Raw genomic sequence first — 17,867 nt, 5'->3', positions numbered from 1 at the left:
GCCGGTTCCCCGTCTGTCACACACCATGTGCCACCCAAACGGCAACGGGGACAACTGGCGCGGATGCGCCGCGGCACCACCCCCGCCACCGCAGCCAGTCCTCCCGGGAAGGACGGAGCAACCCGGCGCGGCGAGGCGCCGGAGGGTGGGCCCGGGCCCGGCCCGGTGTGACGGGGGGAGGACGGCAGGCCCGGCCCCCGCTTTACTCACACTCGGGGAAGCTGCAGCGGCGGCGCCCCCCTCCTCTGGAACACGCCGTCCACGAAGACGCCGTTCTTGCCGAGGCAGCGCAGGTAGAAGTCCCCTCCGCCGCCGCCGGTGGCAGCTGCGGGGTCCCCCTGAGGCGGAGGCGGCGGCCCGTCCGCGCCGGCCGGTGGCGGCGGCGGGGGAGCAGCGGTGAAGATCTCCAGGTGGCGCCGGGAGATGAAGCTGGAGTGGCCCATGCTCACGTCCACCGAGCCCTGCGACGAGTTGCGGCCGATGGTCACCGAGCGCTTCTTCATGAGGTACTCGAACTCCCGGCCCTCCAGCCTCGCCACGGCCGCCGCCGCCGCCGCCATCTTAGCGAGCGAGGGAGCGGGCCGCCCTCCGCTGCGCCCCTCCGCCCGCACCGGCCCCGCAGCCGCAGCCGCCGCCGCCGCCAGACACAGGCAGGGAAGGGGACGGCCGCTCAACCCAACCTGACGCAGTCCGCCGCTGCCTGATGGACGGCGGCGCCGGGCCAATGCGCGGCCCGCACGCCCATGGGGCTATGGCGGCGCGGCCAATGGCGAGCGGCGCCGAGGCCAGCGCCGCGCAGCACGTTCGAATGTCGGGGCCCGAGAACACGGGAAAGGCCGGAAAACACGGAGCAGACCCAGGCGCCGGGGAGCGGAGCGACCCTTGTCCCGTCCCCCCCACCCCGGCCGTGGCAGGAGAAGGGCTGCGCCGAGCCCCGGCCCCTGCCGCGGCGCTAGCGGCCGCTCCCTGGCCGGCCGGGAGGGAGGGAAGGCAGGGCAGGGCTGGCTCAGCCCGGCGGGGTTGGCCTGACTGCCATCTTCCTCCCCGGAGCCCCTTCCTGCCCAGGGCCGGGGTGGCGGCGGAGCCCCGCGCCTCAGGCACCTGCTGGAGGCTGGGGGTGCTGCGGCCGCCCGCTCCTCACGCAGTCCCCGGGGCGGAGGGGGCAGCACCCGCCCCAGAGCTCTGGGGCACCTCCCGCAGCCCTCGTACGTGTTTTTCGCCCGGCAGGTAGATCGTGTGACACACATGCCTTCCGCTAGCGATGCGGGAGGGGGGAATAATCGAGAATAAAACAGTGACTAAGAGCATCCAAACACTGCTTGTGGGTGGGCCACCCACCTAGCAGGTAGTTTGTAACGGCTCAAGTGGAGCCTCAAAAGACCACCGGAAGGAAAAAAAAAAAAAGGTTTCATACATCCTATAGATCTGATGCCCTTTTAAGGGTTAGGTTTAGAACTAGAGGTAACTCCCGGTCTTGGCTTATAATAACCACATAAAACAAGGACAGTGCTTTAAGTTTCAGGTAAATCTGTCTGTAGACTTGTGCACACAACTAACTCGGCTTAGCCCTGCTTTTCTCATAGGAACTAGGGCACAAAAAAGTAAGCAAGCAATCTGACACCACAAAACACAACTGTTAAGTTACCCCTTCCCGAGGGCCACAGTGCATGGAAGAGAAAATATCAAAGGTAACAGCATGGGAAAACCCGATCGAGAATCCACACCAGTGGTTTTGACTTCAAATTATTACAGGTTACCAAAAAGATGACATTAATTGTACTCAGTTTACCAAACACAGTATCTGCATTGAAAATTATTTACCTGATCAAAATTTTCTAGGAATGCTTGCATGCTCCTCTCTAAGCATGACAGGGACCGGGCACTCTGTCAGAATAGAGAATAAACAATTAAAAAACACTTTTGTCTATAAACTGTGAAAAGGGTACTAAAACATCTGTACACAAACATAAACACTCCAAACACTTCATTTTAACAGTCCTGATAGCCTTACCGTATTTTCAAGCGTTTTTTGTTTAAGAGCATTTTTCTGTTGTTTATTTGGGCTTTTTTACAATACTGAAATTCACTGTTACTTATTAATTCAGAAGACATTTGAATACTTTCTTCATTTGTACACACACGCTCTACAGGAATTGAAAATCTTTAAAAATGTTTTTATGCTCTGGACAAAACCAATTAACTCTAATGAACACGTAGTAGTAAATTTTAAAATCAAACTTCTGTTTTTAAACATCTGAGTCAACGGATCTGTAACTATTGAAATATTTTGTGTACGCTTAGGAACAGGAACACAGTGCCTGCTACCTGTGAAGCCATGGCAAAATTTGTTTTTACCCTTGGGATTGTATCAGTGTTTGGTACAAGCAGATACATCACAATTCCACACTGGTTAAGTCAATTTGTATGATCACACATGCACATCAGATGCAGTAAAATATAGCAACAATTTAGAGCTTTGGTTTCTTTTACAGAAAACTTTTGTTAAATCTTGCCCACATTTTGGTATTTAGAATCAAGCTTTCTTCTATACCAACATATGCTTGGCACAGAAATTGTGGAGCACCAGAGAGCCAGTGGAGCACCAGTTATGACTGATTCTCAGCTTTTTTTTTATTATTCCTTGGCTCTGCTGCAGCTATAGAAATGTTGTGCCTGCTTTGCTAACCAATCAGTTTGGGATCCTCAGGGGTATGCCAGATGGATTTCCATCTCCTAACACACCCCCACACCTGCAGAATGGGAGAAAACAGACAGATTGGGAGAGCAGCCAGGTGAACTCCCATCAAACCGGCAGCACTTTCCATCACTCCTGTGGTTGCTAAGCTCGTCAAAGTCAAAGGCATTAACACTACTTCAATATTTTCTGTTACGTGAATTACAAATTTGTTAATTCACATTAATGTATTAACACTGTTCAGTACTAAACTCAGAAGGTTGATGTACCTTCCTGTTCTTCTTGTAATAGCACAGCATAAAGAACACACCTACTGACACAGAATGATGAACAGCTTTGTAATATACACTGAAATGACTTCCCAAGCAGCCGATGGTCAGTATGCTACACTATAAAAAGTGACTGAGCAGAAACAGAAAGTCCATTTACTTTTGTATTACCAACATTGTAGAGCAAACAACAAACTCCACTGTCAGAAGTTATATTAATTTTAAGAGGACAGGTGAGATCTTTCTGCCCATGTTTTTCTAAACTGGTGCAGATTTAGTCACTTTCTTTGTACCCACACAAAATTGCACAGTTACAGGTCATTCCAACCTGCCCAGTTGCAGTTCTGTTCTCTGTTGTATTAAACAGGAAACAGCAGCTGGATGTGGTGAAACAACTCATGCTTACACAGAATTCTCCAGTGCTGTTCTGGGTTCTCCAGAAAGCTCCCTGAACATAAACTGGTCTTGATACTGGAATTTTATAGCAGGTATGTACTATTGCACACACTGCTCCTCCCTGCCAGCCAAGGGTAAACAAAAGCCACTCTTCTCTGTCTGCTTTGCATCCACTGTGACTATTGAGGACAGAAATAGGGCTCCAAGTTACTGCCCAAAATTTAATCTGAGGCACCTGAAAGTGAACAAAGTCACAAAGTACTAATTGAATTCTCCCACTTCTGGCCCTTTCAGTTAAGTTATTCAGTCCGCATCGAATTATGCAGCAGCACCTGACTTCATCACAGTAATTAAGAATTAGCAGACATCACCTTCACCATCTAACAGTCAAACAACCTGACCCAAGTTTAACAGAAATGTGTAAGTGCTGTGTAAAATATTATTAATACATATATATATTAATATATATTACATTAATACTATTTCATTTGACCATAAATGACTAAATATTTTTAGGCATGTTCTTTTTTTTTCTTGAAGCTCATGCTATAGCAACACAAGGGTGTTCATTTACAGTCTGCCTGTGCTTGGGGCTAAGTAAACTGTCATATTACCAAGTTATCTTTCTTCAGTTTTCTTATTAGAAATAGATGCTCAGTACAGAGGGCTATGAAGTTGTAAAGCACACTTCTCAAGATGCACATTTCCCAGATCTAAAAGCATGTAATACTACTAGAAGAACGTAATGAATAATCAAGTACATTAAGTGACCCTAATTGCTTACTTTGACACAACCAGCACTAAACAGCTTTTAAAAGCCATTAGGAGCTATCCATAATCTTTTCATTACAGAAAGTGTAACAAGCTTCCAGTAAGATTTTATTTTTGTTAAACAAAACCCCAAAAATTTAATTTGCAAAACCACTTCTCAGTAACAATTGTATGCGTTTTAATGAGATAAACACTTTAAATACCAAAATCTACAAAACCGAATGAAGAAAGATTTTACACGAGGATATCTCTGCCCCTGACACACACTTTTGTCCTAGTTGCTAGGTGAGAAGCCCCTTGTAAGCAGTACCAACTTCCTCCAACACAGCCTCAAAACCACTGCCTTATACAATCACATTTTTCAGTAATCTCAATAACCATACAGGAGCTATACATGCTAAAATGTAATGATGTGTGTAAAACTTGGTAGGACTCGTGCTGCAGTTTAGTCAGAACCTCACAAATGCACTTGGCCCAGAGGAAAGTGTTCCAAAAAAGCATCGTGTAAGGATCACAAAATATTAAAAATGGCTAATGATCAGGACTGTGTGAAGCTCTGTAGTTAACATACCTAGCCAATCCCTGAAGTGATTTTTAAATTAATTGGGAGAAAACAAAGAACTGTACCTTTAAAAAAAGGTTGGTTTGATAAGCTTTTTCCTTGAAGGGTCTTTCAGGTCTCTCAAGGTAATGGACTGGAGAGCTACTCTTAAAATACTATTAAAATACTCCTAAAATGCTTCAGAGAATACTCTTTATTAAATAATTCTCTTACAACCAGGTTAACGCGGTTTTGGTTTTCTGTTTTCAGGGAGAATGGGGAGAAGAGCGAAAACAACCATTTAACCTCCAGCAGGCACTTGTTAGCCTACTCCTAACTCTTGAGAGAAAGAAAACAGCGCTGTACAGCTCCAAAACACAACAATTTTTACCGGTGAAAAGGCTGCCGGGCGGATCGGGACCCCTCGCAGCCACTTCTCCTGACAGGAACCCCGCGCTGCCCGCCCGCCCGCCCTCCTTCCCAGACTGCCCCGCGCCTCATGGCGGCCGAGGCACTGACTGAATGCGGAGCCTCCACTTTCCGGGGATGCGGGTGGAGCCGAGCTCCGCTTTCCGGGCATGGGTGTTTGTAAACACTGCGAGGGACTCCCTCCCGGCACCGCCCCAGTCTCTTCTGTGAGGGAAAAACGATTGAAGCAAAGCGCTTGGAGCGTTGTCAAGATTATTTCATATATTTTGAAGGCAGACCTTCACCCTCGAGAGGTCCATGGAGGCCAAGAGTCGACTCGCCCAAGGGAAAAGTTTCCAGCCCTAACAACGCCTCGGTTTCTCTCCAATCAACAGCAGACAACCATTGAAGCCTTAAATTGAAAGCATCCCAGTCCACCCTCAGAGGGTAATTATTCATCAAGCAGCGCGAAATCCCCACACCACAAAATGAAAGCCGCAGCCGCATTACTCTGCGGTAACTGGAAATGTGAAACCCCCATCAATTTAGAATTCAGCCTTGCCTGACACAGGATCTTTGCCAAATAAATAGCTAACTAATCATCACGTTCTTGTTATGTTTAAAACCGTAACACCTTGGAGAAAATTAGAAGTAACCAAAAGCGTTTTTTGTTACCCACTTTTTAAACAACAAAGCTCTATCACTACAAAGTCTTGAAGTATAACCAGAGAAACTGAACCTCACCAGTTGCTGCAATTACTGTATTTAATGTTGATCATTAATTACTATTAGTTATGACCACATTTAAGCACAATTCTACTGGTAAGATTTTTCACCGAATTAATTAGCCATTTTTTGCCATTTCATGCTCATCTCATTGCTTGGTCAAGAGATGTATAACAACTCTTGTTTTAAATAAACACTTTAAAGTACTTTTTAAAGTACTCCAGAGACAAAAATGAGTTTTTCAGTTTTTGCTGTCAAAATGTATCAGTTCTGCAACATAACTGTGGAAAGCATATTTGTGGCCTTTTAATTCTTTCAGAGTTCCAATTGTATAATTTTACTCTTAAGAATTTTGTACTGAATTATTTTACCCAGCTTTTAGCACTCCCCCATCACATACCTTTATGATATGGTATCAAAAAAACCCCTAAACTTTGCAAAAAAAGCAGATTAAGCTGAAAAGCTCCTTTTTATCTGGAAGAAGTGTTTCAGGCATCTGAAGGAGGTGAAAAGGAGAAAGCTTACTACTGAAAATACACAGCTGCTAATATAGCAACCATAAATCTGGTGAAAGAAAAAAAACTACTGCCATTTTCTAGCAAGATCCTAAGATAAAAACAAAACTAAAGACTGTGATGAGATGTAGGCTACAACTAAACCCACCCTTGCCATTTTTACAAAATTAAACGAATCTGACATGGAAAAGTAGTAAGATTTTGAAATAAGTATATTTAAAAGATCTATGAAGTGTCTTCACAATCTTTTTTTCCCTGCCTCATTTCAGTTTGGTTGTTTTGGTGTTTTTTTAATTTTATATATATATATTTAAATGGATTAGGCAAAGTGGGCTAATGAAGACAAGTTCTTAAAAAACAATATTCTGGGAGCTCATAATTTTAAGTTAAACCCTTAATAATCTAGTTCTAGTGCTCAAGAGGTTTCTAATTTGTCACTTAAAGTAGGTATTATTTCCCTAAAATCCTAGTTTTTTTTTTTGCATAATAGTTTAAGAAACTGGAGCAGCGTTTTCCTCAATGCTTTCATGAATGACTGCAAGTATAAGGGGTATTTCACATCACAGATAAATATTTAGCTAACAGTTCACTAGCAGGCTTGCAAGGGTAGTCATTTCCTGCTCTGCCTCCAGTTCCCATCCCCTCCCATTGTGCCAGCAGATGTTTGCATGACTAAGCAACAAACCAGAGAAAAATGACAACAGCATTTCCAGGGTGAAGTTTTTATAGCCAGGAGAGTTCCCATACCCAGTCTATCCACAGAGACTCACAAAGTGGTTGCTGCTCTCAGAGGAACAGCCCATGCTGAGACCAGAATAAACACCCAGGACAGGATGAGGAGCAGAGCAGCTGCAGCAGTAGTGCTGCTGAAACGGGAGCCCTGACCTCCCCTCGCCAGCACTTCAGACTGCTCTGTGCTCCCGTTACCCTCAGCACACAACCTTGCCATCAGTGCTGCTATGAAAAGCCTACAGGAACACTATGCACATTCACTAGAGCATTTTTAGACTTTGATCAGTGATCTGCTGGCTGTAGCTTTTGCAAACCCACCTTAATAGAAGTACCTCATTCCTATATGTATATTTATACCAAATTCAATCTTGAAATAAAATTATGCAAACATTTATTTTTTGATCAGACTTTTTAAAAAATGCTGGCCTAGGACTACTGTACATACAGCTAGATGACAGCTAAATTAAAGTAACAGTTGTTTTCTACACACACATAAAACAACACCTGCTGCTACCTCGACAGCTGTGTATATTGAAGTTCACAACCAAAGTACAACCTGTTGAGGTATTTGTGCTCAAATCTTGTCCAAGCTTAACAGTTGTGAGACCACATTAATAAAATGAACCAGAAGTTTCAAGATGCTTAAAGAAAATAAACATTTTCACCTATGAAAATCTACTGCAACCTGTACTTTCAGCTGCCTTTTTGGAAAAGGAGAAGTCATTGGGATATATTAAATATGTTGCACACTATTAGCAGCAAGTAGTTTTATCTAATTTGGGATTAAAAATAGCTCAAGAACTATCAGAGTTGCTCTGTATAGATTCCATTTCAGTCATCCCAGATCAACAGCTGAATCACAAGATGAACACAACTGTACTATACTCAAAGTCAGGTTGATTTTATTGTATGATGATACTGCATGACACTGGAGCAGGATTTTATTTTCTTTTTTGAAGACAGCACCTCCTGTTTAAGTGTCACAGATTTTTCATTTGAATAATCTTAAAAAGTCAAGTCTAAATAATGGCATACATCAATTTAGGCCTATAAAAAGGCATTTTAAGATGTCTGCAGCCATCATATGTTAAAGAAAAGCTTTTCCAGTCTGGATTAGTCCCAGACCCCAAACTTTGCCCATCACTTAAGCTGGGGAGGTTTCTCCCATTTGAAGACTCCACAGATGTTTTACTACTGAGGGCAGAAATAAGGAGCAGGAAAACACACTAACTTCACAAAGGCAGATTAGCCTATCTTGAAAAACAACTACTTCTCTAATTAGCTTTAAAATATCTGAGAAACTTTTATTTCCATAGGAGATACTGATTTTTCAAAGTCTCTAACTACTGCATATTCAAGTATATCAAGTGGTTTTGCTCATTACAAATAGGACATATAATAATAATCTATATGAGAGAATACTTAACACAGGATCTGTGGCTATCTCACTTCAGACCATATCGTCTTAAAGTTAGAGAGAGTAAGCTGACCTTTGTGATACCTCTTAAAATGTTCTCCGCATGCACATGCTTTTACTTAAGACAGATAAAGCTATAAAAATCAGTCCTTTGCTATAGTAGTATAATGTAGGTGTCCACATAAGAATATTTTAAGCATTCCCATACTGCCAGGTCACATACTTTAAAAAACATGAATCAGGACTTTGACTACCACAACTACAGTAAGAAAAGACAAATGGAAAACAGCAATGCAAGATCAATGTTCTATTAAATAACATTTCAAAATTCTATAAAAGACTTGGAGACTTTCAAAATTCGGCCAAGGCTCTGAGTAATGATCCAAACCTAAGGTCATCCCTGCCTGGAACAGAAGGTTGGATGAGATGACCTTCTGAAGTCCCTTCCAATCCATGTTAATGATTTTGTAAAATAAAATGGAGAGTGGGAGTGGGTTTGAGTATACCTAAATACAGAAAAGCATACTTGCCCTCTTTAAGTTACTACAGCCAGTCTATAGATAAAACTAGACTGCATACTGCATATAAAGCAAGATACAACCACCACTGAGTGCTAAGTTATTTTGACATCTTAAACATGAATTACACATTTATAGACAAAAAGTACAGAATAAAGTATTGCTTTGAGACTTAAACGAGGTAGCAAAAATATCAATCTTCTCGCATTTATTGGCTCTATCTGATCTCAGAAGCGTCCAATTTATCTGTTGATTCCTCAGCTTCATGAAAACACAGTCACTAGCCGGAGTTTTGGTTCCAGCTCTGGTGAAGAATCACTCAAGAATTATGAAGGAATGAAATGTGAATTGCTTCTGCTGAGACACCAGAAAAGAGGAAGCCAGCTTGTCCTGAGACCAGCAACCACACAATCCACAAAAAACATCAGGTTCATCATTCCTCCTAACCCATGTTTTATTTACACATCTCAAACTGAAACTTCACTACTCTTCCCTCTGGAATCCCTCCTTTGATGTGTTTTCCCTTCTGCCAGCCCCTGGTCAGTATTTTCAGCAGTGACTCATGAGAATCTGCCTAAGTGACACTGCTGAAACTCATTCAGGGTGCCTTGATTTAAAAAGCCCCAAAGACATGTCACTAATGACAGACACAGGACATGAAAATTTCTTGAAAAAGTAATGCCAAGTATCATCACACTCATGATAGTATTTCCTACTACTAAACCTTTCTACAGACAAGCAATTTTGCCTTATAAAAGCTACTTTTGGAATTTACTCCTATTTTAGCAAGAGGCAGAAAAGAAGAAAGAGAAGAAATAAAAAATCTGAGAGTGCTGAAAGACATTTCACTGAGAACTAGTGTCATACTTTTTTGTGAGCCAAACTGAGTCACTCATATGAATTAATGTCTGGTAGTCAGAAAGATTTGGAAAACAGAGCAAAGAGAGAATACAGAAACACATGGGAAGTGGTGTTCTCATCTTGGAAAGTTTCAACAAATAATCTATGATTTAAAAAAAGAACTATCTGTGTGACACTTAGCAAAACATTCATTGTTAACAAAGTAACATTGAATTTTTATACTTCAAAAGCAACAAAACAATATTTAAGAACAGCAGATTTATACAAGCAGGTGAAGTTGCTCCTAAAAGAAATCTGAATGTTGAGTGTAGTGGCCTAATTAGGGAAATTTCTCCACAAAGAGAGGGTGTTCTAACATAAGTTGATAGGAAAACCCAGCGAGTTTGAATACTGTTCAGACCAAAACCTAAATGCTTATCAAAGTGTGTGGTTGAAGAAAAGGAAAGAAAAAAAAAAAGAATCAGAACACTGAGAGTTTCTGCCTTCTGACAATCATATATTGAACACTATCATAGTAATTTCACCAGTTCTCAGTCAAAAACGTTCCAGGATTACTCATACTTAGTAACTACAAAACAATTCAGAACTGCCTACACTATTCTGTTGAACTTCAGTTACTGCAAGTACTCCAGATTTATTTCAGCTTTGTTGGAGAAGAAAATAATTACGACACATCATGCATCAGCTTTCATAGTATCTAAAGCCAAAATAAGATCAAATTTTAATAATTAAATATATTTAGACAAACAACATAGGATCTAACCTTGACTACTCATACTTTGGAAGGCACTACCACACATAGAGTCCATTATTTTTACTCATCATTCTTAAGTGCATCAATAACCTATAAGAATACTTTCCAGTATATGGGATACACTAAACTTGTTCCCTAAAAAAAAGGATTGCAAGAAACACATTCAAAATGGGAGCACGTTTGGTGCTGCAACTGCTACTAGGTTCTTTTCTAACCCTCTGAATTTTAAACAAAAAGTGAAAAACTCTTTCATTAACACAATCTACCAGGAAGTTAATAAATGCTGAATAAGCCTCAGCAATACCTGTTGCTGTTTTGGCTTGGGTTTAGTTGCCCTTCTATGTACAAACTCTCACAGTGAGATAATCTATTCCAGTCACTTTATTAATGTTAACATAACACAATAAAACAATACCTAAAGTTCAATGAGTAACATGGAATTTCATACTACAAATTACAGTAATACTTTATAGGTCACAATACCCTCACAGGAAAATCAAAATGGGCCGAAAACTTCCCCAGTACTGTTATGCAAGAGCTTGATTTTCTTCTGGCTGGTGACCCTGAAAAGTAACACAATGGTAACAGTGATGTATAAAACACCTTAACATTAGATATGAAATATGCTGACATTGTTTCACAAAGTATGTCCAGGCAAGTAAATTTCCCTCATATAACTCTGAAATAATGGAAAATATTACAATCATTCCATTTGTGCTTTTCTATGTGCAATAAATATAATCAGGCCAATAACTTATGTTTTTATGATGCATATACATAATTTCACTGTAGTGAAATTCAGATTAACATTTAGCATTACAATAAAGTAAATTACTTAAGTGTCTTAGACTAATCAGTGAATTTTCTGTAAGGAAAAGCAATGTTACACATTCCCTTTCAAGTTACATTAGAGAAATAACCACAGATAGTGGCTTGTCAGGGTTGTTTGGCTTTTTAATTAAAAGCAGACTATGAACACTAAATACCAAAAACAATACATGCAAAATCTTTTAGTTTAATAAAGAATTGTTACTGTATCCTTTGGCTAGACTTAAAAAGTCTGAATGCAGACTAGTAAAAGAAGTCTCAGGTTTGGGGTTTTTTTGTTTGTGGTTTTGTGGGGGGTTTTGTGTTTGTTTTTTTTTTTTTTTTTTGTTTTTCTTTATTATTTAGAATTAAATTTAAGTTTTACTTACTTACTTACTAGAAAACTCAACTGTTTTTACTGGTGTCATGGTAAGTTTTTAGCATTAACAAATTGCTTGATTTTTCCTCAAGACTGCTTCTTTGCTTTCCAATTTAGGGAATTAGTTTACAACTGCCTTGTCTGGACAGTAACCATATAAGTCTTCAGACAACAGGTTACTTAAGATAAAAAGAAGCTCTGCAGAACTTCTGCTGAAGTTCTACAGGCTCTTACCAGATCCTATGGTTGTTAGAAAATCTAGGTAGCAAAAATAGCTGTAAAAAGAGTTGCCACTAACATTTTTGGAGAGACAGGAACTAAAGCCGAAGCCCACTTTCAAAGTAGGGGCTTCCCAACCAATCATTTCCTAACGACTGACATCAGCTCATACAAGAGGTTTCAGTCTTCCTGACCAAACTGTTGTGACACTTCTGAGTATTTACTTCCTATTTGTATTCTGTTTAATTTCTTAGTTAAATCAAGGCAAGAAAAGATACAGTCCACATTCAACTCTTAGGAAAATCAGTTCTATCAGGTAGGTTTTGAATGTCTATTGTTCAAATATTGCAGAAATAAAAGAATACCAAATCTTCCACAGCTTCCTCAAAAAACCCTATTCAATTACTCTGACTCATCATTCTTCAATCTTAATGCCAGAGTGAATAAAAAACACTGAAGAAACCCCAAATTCTTCATTATCTGCTTTGACGGTTTTGCAGTTGTTACATGTAAAGCAGAAAAATAATTTGATTCTGGAATGATTGGGATTAAAAATATTTAATTTGGAAGTTAGTAACAGACAAAGCATTAAAGAACTGAATGTATTCAGGAACAGAACCAGACACAGTTCAGTAACACTTCCCTTTAACTATGTCCTGATAATACTGCTATAAATTGTATTTGCATGCATTCTTCCTGCTTTATTTCAACATTTCAACTCTTCATAACAGTCAGCACTCATAAACCCACACTATTTCACCTGGCAAGAATCTGAAAATCCATGCTAGCTGACTCCCTCACTGTTTCTCCAACAGCAACCTCAAAAAGCCAAAATCATCAGGCAAGGCTCCAAAAGCAAGACAGGATCCAAACATTAAAACTACTGACTAAGCAGGTGAGTTGAAGTCTTCTTGCTCCATTATCTTTGGTATTTCCAGTTCTGTAGCCAACCTAAAACTAGCTAGATAGTAAAAGGCCTGGAATACAAGAGCTGCTTTATGACTGTTACTTCAGAATTTGTTAATAAAGCACCTTCAACACCTTGTTCTTTTCCCGGGCTTATATAGCAACATAGAACGAGAAAAACAAAAACAGAAACAAAAATTGCACTCTATAAGGCCCAAGACAATAGCAGCAACAGGAAAATGTGACACCCAAATGCCTGGAAAGCAGGAAATAGCTGCCTTCACCTCCACCCTTCCATAGGAAGCACAGTACCACACCTTCAAAAAGATCATGAAGTTCATATTTACATAACCACTATTCCTTTCTGAAGGAAAACCACTATTTTCTACAACCAAATTAAGAATTTTGCCCACCCAGTAATTGAGTTTCATCTTACTTTTCAGATTCAACTTCAGCTACCAATATGACTTTGGACAAATCTCTTGAACTCATGCCCTAGGATATCTGTCAAGAGATATATCTTGTCATTTTTGCATATCTTTGTTCTTAAGACAGCTGTCATTATTTGCCTTTATACAGTTACCATTGCATACAAATGCCTGATCATTTGGCCAGTATTTTAAAAATTCAGTGAGATTCAGCATCTTCACATAGATATCAGGAGACTCAAATGAAGCATCATCTGCTTTACCTTTTAGGGTAACAGAAAGAGTTTTTTTCTCTTTTCCTGCTATTTCTCACATCCTAGAAGGCTGAAATTAGTGATCAATTAAGAATCCTGTGTCTCACCTGTATCAATTCATTCCCAAGAATTCAATTATTGCTGCACTTCAAACTAAAATTATAATGCCAGAAAAAAATGTTAGTTTGAAGAATGTACTTGAATTCCTCAGCTTCAGCAGCACTGGCATTTATCTTCTCCTGACATAGCTTCCAAGAATTCTTCTGCATCACAAAATTGTTTTCAGAACCCCAACTTTTCACCTACTAAAATCAAAAGTAAGAAGAATTAGGGATGTGACAGGAAAAAACACAGTGGAAAATGAGATTCAGACAAACATGCTACATATGTTATGTACTTCATCAGAACAGTGAGGGGTTTGCATCCTGCAATGCCAATGTAATGTCCTAAGTTCCCAGTGCCCCCCTGCACACATTAAAAGATAGGTTTGTTTAAAGGTCAGATAACAAAGACATGGACAAAATTACCATTATTCAGTAACACTGTTGTGGATCATTCAACCCTAAATAAAAAGTAATGGACAAGCATACCTATTTGAGGGTCCTCTGATCTCAACTGTGAATGCCTCAGCTACTGGTAACACTGCAGGAGAAGACAGCAGCAGTCAACTGACAGTGTGGTTGCCTTGCTGAGCACAGCACTATTTTTAGATAGGCTAATACATCACTTTTTATGTAATATCATTCAGCCAACAACCAAACACTTTTCTTTTGAGAAAGGTTAAAGGACAAACAATTGCAACTGCACTTCCCTGGAGTGCAGTTTCACTACTCTGAAAATGAAGCTGCTTACTGAAATGTTTGGGACACATGCAAAGTACCAGCACCTTTTCTGCTCCATGCATGAGCACAGTAAAGGAAGGCAGTCACTGAACAAGCAGGTTTGCTATGTGTACCCTGACAGTCTTATAACTTTTGCAAAATCTCTCTCAGGTTCTTGCCTCAGAAGGACAGGACCAACCAATATGTACCAACATGTTTTAAGGTAATGAATCAGAGCAAGGATGATGTGAGTTTCTAATAAATAAAATTAAAAAGTGGTAATAAAATCAAGACAAAATATTTTCAAGTGCAAAACATGAAAAAAACCAAAGTTTCACTAACATGTCATCTGTCTCCATTAGTAAGCAGTCATGCAGCTTCTCTCTCTTCTTTCAGTTACAGTTCTCACATCTCCAAGTTCAGAATGAGAAGGTTCTTTAGACAATTGGTTACCATTGTCATACCTGCAAATACAAACAAAATTGTGAAATAAACTTTTTCTTCTGCGAAAAAAAGGTTTTCTTTCTGTTTCACTGAGGCAATTATTAAGTCCTTAACAATACAAACAACCAAAGACATAAGATGTTCTATATGGCATACTCAAAATCTTCCATTTTTATTAAATTAGCTGTATACTTTCCTATTTCTTTACAAATTCTGCCCCATTTTCATTTTTTAAATATCAGCTATGGTCTTTCAAGTACTGTCAAGGAAAACATTTCATTCACCCTTCACACATAAAGAGAGTATACTACTCATGTTCCATCAGCTGCTATTAATGAAGTGCTGCCTGACAATGTCTTCTTTCACGGTAATTCTTTTCACATCCTCAGGGAGGAAACACATTTGAGCTTCGTAGTGGTCATACCTAGAAAGAAAATACACAGTTGATATTAACATCCATAATCATATACTCAGTATTAGGAAACAGAGAAGTATTGTGGCAGTCTACTCACCGGTCCAGTAAAAACCCTGCAACTTCTGCATCATTTCTGAAATCTAACTTTTCCTTAAATGTCAGCCACCAGTTGATATGATTCCACACATAAATCCTCATTTTTCCCTTTCTGCGATCAAGACTTTGCTTCCTCTTCTTCCCTTCCATAAAAGTCAACACTGGCGGCCTTCTACCTCTCCTTGCCGGCAGTGACATCACAGCCTACACAGAGAGCACAGACTATTTCGTCAGCGGCAGCTCAGAGCCACCGATCGCACCCCACATTCACCGCAACACCCCCAGCCCGTCACTCCGGGAGGGTCAGGACAAACCCGCCCCCCAGGGGCGCGGCCGGCAGCAAGCGCGGAGGGGCTCCCGGCGATGTGGCGCTAAGCCCCGCACGGAAGGCTCCCGGCAAAGCTCTCCGAACCGGGGCTGCAGGAAGAGCGGTGCCCCTCGCCCCGTGGCTCTGAGGAGGCGGCGGGGAACGCCGCCGTTTCGAATCAGGCCATGGCGGCGGGACAGCCGCTCCTCACGCCTCCCCTCAGGGGCACACGCCCCTCCCCGCCGTATCCCGAGCCTCCAGCACCTCCCGCTCCGCCGTGACAAAGGCCGGGCCTGGGCCCGCCCCGGGACCTCCTCAGCCGTCTGAGTCCCTCACCCGCCGTGACGCAGAAAACACGGGACGCGTGACCGCGCGGCGCGGCGGCGCGCGCGCTGGTGACGCAACGCTCCCGTGAGGGCTGGAGGGGTCATCTCAGCGCTGCCCCTCGGGCCGGGGTTAAGGTTTAGGTTTAGGTATAGGTTCAGGTTTAGGTTCAGGTTCAGGTTCCTGACTGCGTCAGAAGGTGTCTGCAAGGCTTGGGTGCAAAGGTCAAGCCCCAGGGTTAAGGGAAGGGGCTAAAAACCTTTTTAAAATGTTAAAACAACTGCAGTCTCGTCTGCTGAGGGAACATTCAGAAGTACTCGAATACCCCCAAGGTGCTGAAGCTGAGAGGAAGCAGGTAAAAACAAATGTTAATATTTAGTAAAAAATTTGTAAAAGTTGTACAAAGAAGAAAAAAGAAAAGACAGTTTTCCCAAGCAACGACTCCCAATATGAATTGCAAAAATTCTCTGTTACAGTTTTACATTCTGAAAGGCCAGATTCAGACTCAAAATGCCAGTCTTCCTCTGAAGAGCATAAAATGCTTGAAATTTGAGTTGCCCGTTGAAAGGGAAGTATTAAATAAGTGACACAAGGAAAAGGTAATGGAAGTTTAGAATCCCCATTGCCCTGGTGTACTATAAGGATGACACTGCACACAGTATGCATTCTGCCACTTCTTAGCACATACACTACATCCTTAAATAAAAAGACCAAGTTAGCTGGAAGTATTTATGGATAACTTTATCTAAACAGTGAGAAGGACAATCATACCTGACAATTTTTTTTGTTTTGTTATTTCTACTGTCAGTTTTGGGATGCTCAGAGTAACAAGTCAAACAAGTTTGCTGAATAACAAGTAGTTCACTGAAAGCTCAAAGAAACATTTATTTGCATCTGCTGAATCAGCAGAGTAACCGAAACAAAATCTTTTTTTTGTTTCGTTTTGGTCAACATTTTCATAATCTGAACTAAAAGAACTGAAGAGAAAAAAGCCATCATGTCATGCAATCAGTTTCATTATCCTTTATCATTTACAGCAATAGTTTTTGAGCAGATTTTCACAACACATTTTAGTGTGTGAGTCAATAGAGAAGTTTTACAAGGCTGATTGCAGTGTAATTTATCTTTCAAAATAGAGCAAATTCCCAGTGATACACTTATACAAAGATAACCCTTTATATTTTAACCTTTTCATTTAAATATAATTTATCCTCTATCACCATTGTTTCAGTAAAATACATACTTGGTGAAACTGTTTCCAAGTAAATGTGACTATTTAAGAGGCTTTTCATACTCATTTCTTTCGATTGCCTTCACAAATGTAGTTAGTGTCTGTAGGAACAGGTTCACATCCCAAAGAATGGAGCTGTCTTAACTACTGAAAACGATTGTGTTCTTATAAGTTCCTATTAATCCTGAACCCACAGAACTGCTGGGAGAGGCAAGTGGTTACTAAAACCTGTTACTTCTACCTAGTAAGTTTGAAAGAAAAATATGTAGCAGCTCTCCTTTTATGCTAAGGTGTTAAATTAAGCAAGCTACTGCTGTTAGGCATGCTCATAAAGTTAAAAATAGTGTTTAATAATAAAAGTGCACATCTCTGTTCTCAAGAATGAACGGATAACAAAAAAAAGAATGTATGGGTCTTGCAATAATTGTGGTGGGGTTTTTTCCTGTTCCTCTCATTAAGGAGTTCTGCTAGACAGTATTCATTTCTCCTGCTTCAGCTGAAGCTGTGTGACAGTCACAGCAAGGGAATGTTTTTAATCCCACCAATATTTGTGTTAATATTGATTGTACCACTTGGATGTCCATGTCAGTAGTGTTTTGCCCCTGAACTCTTTCACCCCAGCCCTTTAATAAA

The 17,867-nt window shown here is 40.9% G+C and overlaps 1 protein-coding gene and 2 long non-coding RNA genes across 5 annotated transcripts in view; 1 reads left to right on the top strand and 2 right to left on the bottom strand.

The window, feature by feature from the left end:
• Positions 1-641, bottom strand: part of FOXK2 (forkhead box K2) — a 43,293-nt gene extending 42,652 nt beyond the window's left edge. The window contains exon 1 of the mRNA XM_030461618.1: positions 211-641. Within this exon, the coding sequence (XP_030317478.1) occupies positions 211-560 (350 nt within the window). The 5' untranslated portion in view covers positions 561-641. The remainder of the gene's footprint in view (positions 1-210) is intronic.
• LOC115599295 lies at positions 216-5,950 on the top strand. Its single transcript, XR_003988287.1, has 3 exons — positions 216-293; positions 3,655-3,780; positions 4,943-5,950. It is a non-coding gene; the product is annotated as an uncharacterized LOC115599295 (long non-coding RNA).
• Positions 5,951-10,968: 5,018 nt separating this feature from the next.
• LOC115599294 lies at positions 10,969-16,033 on the bottom strand. Of its 3 annotated transcripts, XR_003988286.1 has the most exons (7): positions 15,944-16,033; positions 15,374-15,576; positions 15,146-15,285; positions 14,760-14,881; positions 13,892-13,901; positions 13,704-13,856; positions 10,969-11,166 (listed from the first exon to the last, which is right to left on the bottom strand). It is a non-coding gene; the product is annotated as an uncharacterized LOC115599294 (long non-coding RNA). The 3 variants fall into 3 exon arrangements; XR_003988284.1 differs by having other exon boundaries at positions 13,704-13,901; XR_003988285.1 differs by having other exon boundaries at positions 13,704-13,901; positions 15,173-15,285.
• Positions 16,034-17,867: the final 1,834 nt, after the last annotated feature.

Source organism: Calypte anna, chromosome 18 (assembly GCF_003957555.1).
Source record: "Calypte anna isolate BGI_N300 chromosome 18, bCalAnn1_v1.p, whole genome shotgun sequence".
NCBI classification, from domain to species: domain Eukaryota; kingdom Metazoa; phylum Chordata; class Aves; order Apodiformes; family Trochilidae; genus Calypte; species Calypte anna.
This window is presented reverse-complemented; position numbering and strand designations above follow the sequence as displayed.